We start from the raw sequence: 6,353 nt of genomic DNA, 5'->3' as shown, positions 1-6,353 counted from the left end.
CATTAGTTCAGGAAGCTTTTCGACTACTCTCTAGTTTGTAAAGCAATTCTGCCTTGTGTGGTACTGCTTTTAGAGTTCTAACTATGTTTACAGATAGCAATAGTGTTTGACTCCTATCTCTAACTCTGGAGACACTCTGTCTGATAAGGCAATTTCCTTGTAAAAATTCCAAGCTAATAACAGCTAGGAAATCAATTAGGATCATTGAAACACTGTAGAGACCAGGAAACAATATTCAATCTCAGTTCTAGCTATTTATGAGTCATTTCTTAGGGCACCTATATGCCTGAACAAAGAATGCACACAAAACTCTCCACAGACTTTTGCAGAGACCAATCTGGAACACATCTGAGTTAGGAGATGCCAAGAAATGAACTCCAGGAGGCTAGCTAGCTCCCTTTGATGCTACATACCTCAAATCTGTGAACAAGCTTTCAGGCCTGACACGCAGAATCCACTGGAGTGAAAAGTGGGCATGGCACGTGTGTGTGTGTGTGTGTGTGTGTGTGTGTGTGTGTGTGTGTGTGTAGTGAGCATTTTGCCTGCATATATGTATGTGTACCATGATCATGCCTGGTGCCTGTGGAAACCAAAAGGATGTATCAGATCTCCAGGAACTGGAGTCTTAGTTCTTAGCGACCATGTGCATGCTGCTAATTGCTAATTGAACCTGGGTCCTCTGGAAGGAAGGTCAATGCTCTTAACCCTGTCTATCCAGCCTCTCATACTTTTTAATCTTTCTAGAACTTATTTCTTTTATGGTATTGTTGAATTATGGGATAACACACACACATATACACAAGAATGTTTAGTTTTGAAATAATTTTTATTGATTCATTATTTCTTCGATGGTCTAAGATACCAAATCTGTCTGGACCTAGATCCTGCTGTGGTCCCTGTAGCAGTACAAAAATCACACTGCTAAATCATAGTTATAATTTTGGTAAGGCAGGCTACTGATTTCCAATGTTTTTCCACACGTTGTGCAACTATTAAAGTTTCCTTACCAAACGTCAGCTAGTCTTATTTTTGTTTAAAAACGAAGAAGATGAGGAAGAGGAAGGAGAGGAAGAAGAGGAGGAGGTGGTGGAAGAGGAAGAAGGAGGAGGAAGAGGAGGAAAAGAAAGGAAGAGGAGGAGGGAAGAAGAAAGGAAATAAATATAAGGATTGTGGAGACTGTGAAAATATAAAGATTGTTGCTCAGTGGTTAAAGCACTTTCCACACAGACATGGAGATCAGACTTTAGCTACAATTCTCAGGATTTAGGAAAATTCCAGCCAGGCACGATGACACGGCAGCCACCTGTAATTTCCATTCCCAAAGGCAGAAAAGGAATTTTCAAAGAACAAGCGGGATCATGAGATTAGTCCTATCAGTGAACTCTGGATTGGATTAACCCTGAATCCGTGGGTAAGATGGAAGAGCTGTCTAGATATCCCTCATCAGTTCCAAGCCTCCGTCAGCATCCACACACGTGCAAGCACACACATTCGCCACATACACAAGCCTCTGTCAGCATCCACACACGTGCAAGCACACACATTCGCCACATACACACAGCACACACGAGCACACAGGGAAAGTGGGCAGAGCTCAAATTCCATTTAATACAAGGACGTGGTATTTGCAGTTCTACTTTGATGACTGATACCTTTCTAACACTGCCGCTCCTGTAGCCACCTCCTCTTCCTCCCTCCCCCTTCTCTTAGGGATTAAACCCAGGCTTTCGGAAAGCACTCTACCACTGAGATACATCCCTAAGCTTTCCTTGTTTTAGTTTGGCTTGGTTTTTTGTTTGTTTGTTTGTTTTTGAGACAGAAACTCTGTGGCCTAGACTGGATTGACATTTTTCTTAATGTTCTCCAGAAGAATGGAGAGTTTTAATTAGAGAACGTACTCATTTTAAGTTACATTTACTCTGAGACACTCTGTCCATCTTTGTAGCTATCATAAAAATGGGATCTTACAGTTCCTGGTTTGTACTGGGAAATCCACAGGAGTTGGTATGTTGAGCTCCTATTTTGTGATGACAACAGTATTGAATCCTTATATTCTAGTGAAATGCTAGTTGATTGTCTTAGACTTTTGGCTGTCCATTGTTTTCAATTGCTAACAATGGTTTTGTTCCTTTCTCCTCAATACCAAGTTTATTTTCCTTCTCACACTTCAGGACTTTCCCCAAGAAACATATACCTTGTAGCTGTGGAAAGAGGCACTTTGCTTTTGCTCTTCCGAAAGATACTTGGAGAAAGTTTAAATGATGTTTCTTACTTTGACTTTTAAGAGGTTTTATTAGCACTTGTTGCATTTTACATAAAACAATCAGTACACTGAACTAAGTGGCAACCTCATGGGAAGCCCAGAGCAAGGCATTATGGGAGAGAAGACTTAGCACAGCAAATGTCAGATAAAAAGAATGAATGTAAACATGAAGACAGAAGTCACTGATTAATCATGATAATGTTTTCCTCCAAAACAGATTTATTCTCATAGAACAGCAAAAGATGGAGATGAAGAAAAGTCCTTAAGGTAAATATAAGGCTGGCAATCATTCCAGAAGAAGCTGAGAGTTAGTGGTGAGCTTGGGCCACCTCTCATTTAATCCCCTCACTCAGGAAGAATGTTCCCTGATGCCTTGCCTGGCTCCCCAAAATAGCAGGCATACCTAGGCCTAGCAAGAAGACCTCCAGTGTCGCATTTCTTTAAAGAAAGAAGGTTGGGCTGTTGCCCGTCCTACTGTTGGTAGTATTGGGGATTCACTATGTAGCTGAAGCTATCCCCAAACTTCGTTTAAACTTGCCAGGTATTGGAATTAGATATGATCTATCACACCCAACTAGCCATGTCCTTCAAACTGTTCTCACGACTCACTCATCAGAGGCAGTCTGCAGGCTGAAATTCTGAGTTTATGAGCTGTGGCATTACACTTGGTGCTAGGTAAACAGGAGCACCCTTCCCTCACCTCAGAAAATCTGTATGTGGGAGATGGTCTAAAGGCACCAATGGGAAAGGCTCTGGAGAGCAAAATGCTTCTGCCCAGGGTGGTTTCTTCAAAGAGATAAGCTTGTCCAAAGGGGCAAGTGGGGCTCTAGTCATGCTGGCACTGTGGCTATGCCCCAGGACAACCCATAGACAAAGAGCTCCCCAGAGGCCTTGTGGGGCCTCAGAACAAAAGTTCCTAGAAGCCAGGCATGCGTGGGATTGTTCTCAAGTCCCAGGGCTGAGGTGGTTTTTGTTATGGGAAGAGCCAAGATGTCTCCCAGGAGAGACACACAAGAAAATGACTCAATCACTAACTGACTTCTGTGTTTTCTTCCAAGGAATAAGAAATACTACTGCAAGGGCATTGAGATTCAGGTAAGCTTGAGACTGGGTGTCATGGCTGGAGATGGTGGGATAATGGTTGGCGGAACCAATGCCTCCTCTTCTATTTTCTAGGATGGGTTTTTCTGGATAAGATGCCCACTGTGGCTTAGGGACATGTATAAGCCTCTGCACGACACCCGAAAGAAAAACATGGCTCAAGACCTACAGGACAAGGAGTCGTCTGGAGAGGAGGAGATTTTCAAGAAGGAGCTACCAGGGTAAATGTCTAGCTCAATGAGGAGCTAAGGGCAAGTTGCTCATTTCAAAGATTGAAAGCCTTGGCATTGTTCTTCCAGGAAGCTCAAGAAAACACCCTCCACTATGAAATCATCCCCAGAAGAGAGTGAAGTAGTCGAAACCTCAGATTGATCTGCTATCATTTATTAATAAATTATTTTTTGTAGATTTGTGAGTATCAAAGGCTTTTGTGCTCGAGTACATGGAAATTGAGGCACAGCACTTGAGAGTATGGGCCAGTCAGATGGCTTGTCACAAGTAAGCAGGTGTCATTCAAGCCCTGTGATCCGGGTTTGATCCAGAATCCAAGTGGAAAAAAAAAAAAAAAACCAAAAACTTCATGCTCCATCTTTATCCCTGCGCATCTTGTAGGCAGGACAGATTTTGAGCTGAAGGTTTTGTGGGTGGGCTGATGTCCCCCTCCTTCTACTGGAATTCCTGACTGGCTCCAGGAGGTCCATAGTCATCTCAGCTAGAGTCACGCCCATAGACTTCCCAGAGTCTTCCCCGATCCCAGGTCTCCAGCCAGATGCCTCCTCCCCACCTCCCATCCCCCACACCCCATTGATTGCCATGCTTACTCCCAGCCCTCTTCCACACCCCCTACCCCACACTTGATCACCATCCCTGTTCCCCTCCTTGCCCTCTCTCCCACCCAGTTCCCTCCCTCCATCCACCTCTGATGACTATTTAGTTTTCCCTTCTGAGTGAGATTCAGGCATCCTCCCTTGGGCCCCCTATGACTCAGCATCTTTGGGTCTGTGGATCATGGGTCTTTGGGTCATGGCTATCCTGGACTCTGTGACTAATGTCTACTTACAAGTGCATACCATACTTTCTGGGTCTAGGTTCCCTCACTCACATTCAATCCATTTGCCTGCAAATTTCACGATGTCTTTGTTTTTAATAGCTGAATAGTAGAATTGTGTAGATGTCCCACATTTTCTGTATCCATTCTTCAGTTGAGGAACATCTAGGTTGTTGCCAGTTTCTGGTTATTACAAATAAAGATGTTATGAACATAATTGAGCAAGTGTCTTTGAGGTATGGTAGAGCATCTTTTGGGTGTATTCCCAGGAGTGGTATTGCTGGGTCTTGAGGTAGAACTACTCCCAATTTTCTGAGAAACTGCCAAATTTATTTCCAAAGTAGTTCTACAACTGTTTATTCCCACCAGCAAAGGAGGAATGTTTCCCATGCTCCACATCCTTGGCTAGTATGTGCTGTCACTTGAGTTTTTGATCTTAGCCATTCTGACAGGTATACTATGGAATCTCAAGAGTCATTTTGATTTGCATTTCCCTGATGACTTAAGGATGTTGAACTTTCTTTAACTGCTTCTCATCCACTCGAGATTCCTCTGTTGAGAATTCTGTTTACTGAGGATATAGCCAATCAACGACTGGCCCAACTTAAGCCCCATCCATGGGAGAGAGCCAACCCCTGACACTATTAATGGTACTCTGCTATGCTTGCAGACAGAAACCTAGAAAACTGTCTCCTGAGAGGCTTCATTGATCAGGTGATGGAGGCAGATTCAGAGACCCAGAGCCAAATGTCAGGTGGGGCTCAAGGAGTCTTGTGGAAGAGTCGGGGATAGAATTGAGTGAGCTGGAGGGGTCTAGGACAACACAGGAAGACCTACAAGGCCAACTAACCTGGGCCCATGGGGACTCCCAGAGACTGGACCACCAACCAAAGATTATGCAGAGGTTGGGCCTAGGCCACCTACACATTTGTAGCAGATGTGCAGCTTGGTCTTCATGCGGGTCCCCTAACAATTGGAGCAGGGGTGGAGGCTGTCTCTGACTCTGTGGCCTCCAATTGGATCCCCTTCCCCTACCTGGACTACCTTATTGGGCCTCAGTGGGAAAAAATGTGCTTGGTCTTGCTGGGACCAGATGTCCCAGGGCAGGAGAACCCAGGAGGGGATTCCCCTTCTCTGAGAAGCAAGGTAGGAGGTAATGGGGCTGCGATAGGAATGTAAAGTGAATAAAAAATAAATTATAGAAAACATAAAATGAAACATAAAAGCACATGCACATACACAAAGCTGCATGGAGCAGCAAGCATATGTGATCAGAACATTCCTGTGGCAGCATAAGAGGTAAGGACAGGAAAATGTCATCGAGCCTGGAGTACACAGCAAAAAAACAAATGACTCAGCCTCAACCAGGTGATAGGCCAAAACCGGCTCCCAAATACTGTCCTCTGACCTCCACGATTGCCATGTGTACTGGCTGGTTTTGTGTCAACTTGACACAGGCTGGAGTTATCACAGAGAAGGGAGCTTCAGTTAGGGAAGTGCCTCCATGAGATCCAGCTATGAGGCATTTTCTCAATTAGTGATCAAAGGGGAGGGCCCCTTGTGGGTGGTGCCATCCCTGGGCTGGAAGTCTTGAGTTCTATAAGAGAGCAGGCTGAGCAAGCCAGGGGAAGCAAGCCAGTAAGGAACATCACTTCATGGCCTCTGCATCAGCTCCTGCTTCCTGACCTGCTTGAGTTCCAGTCCTGACTTCCTTTGGTGATGAACAGCAATGTGAAAGTAAGCTGAATAAACCCTTTCCTCCCCAACTTGCTTCTTGGTTATGATGTTTGCGCAGGAATAGAAACCCTGACTAAGACACCATGGCATGCATGAACCTAGTCTGTCTCTCTCTCTCTCTCTCTTTCTCTCTCTCTCTCTCTTATGCACACACACACATGTGCACATACATGCACACACATAAAATATTGTTTTAAAATTTGA

General features: G+C 44.4%; 1 protein-coding gene across 1 annotated transcript in view; it reads left to right on the top strand.

The window, feature by feature from the left end:
• Lrrc37a (leucine rich repeat containing 37A) overlaps positions 1 to 3,772 on the top strand; it is a 39,791-nt gene extending 36,019 nt beyond the window's left edge. Inside the window, exons 13-16 of the mRNA XM_031354076.1 lie at positions 2,481 to 2,530; positions 3,322 to 3,358; positions 3,440 to 3,585; positions 3,664 to 3,772. Of these exons, the coding sequence (XP_031209936.1) occupies positions 2,481 to 2,530; positions 3,322 to 3,358; positions 3,440 to 3,585; positions 3,664 to 3,736 (306 nt within the window). The 3' untranslated portion in view covers positions 3,737 to 3,772. The remainder of the gene's footprint in view (positions 1 to 2,480; positions 2,531 to 3,321; positions 3,359 to 3,439; positions 3,586 to 3,663) is intronic.
• Positions 3,773 to 6,353: the final 2,581 nt, after the last annotated feature.

This window comes from Mastomys coucha, unplaced genomic scaffold (genome assembly GCF_008632895.1).
Source record: "Mastomys coucha isolate ucsf_1 unplaced genomic scaffold, UCSF_Mcou_1 pScaffold5, whole genome shotgun sequence".
Taxonomy (NCBI): domain Eukaryota; kingdom Metazoa; phylum Chordata; class Mammalia; order Rodentia; family Muridae; genus Mastomys; species Mastomys coucha.
Note: the sequence above shows the minus strand (reverse complement) of the source record. Positions and strands in the feature narration are given on the sequence as shown.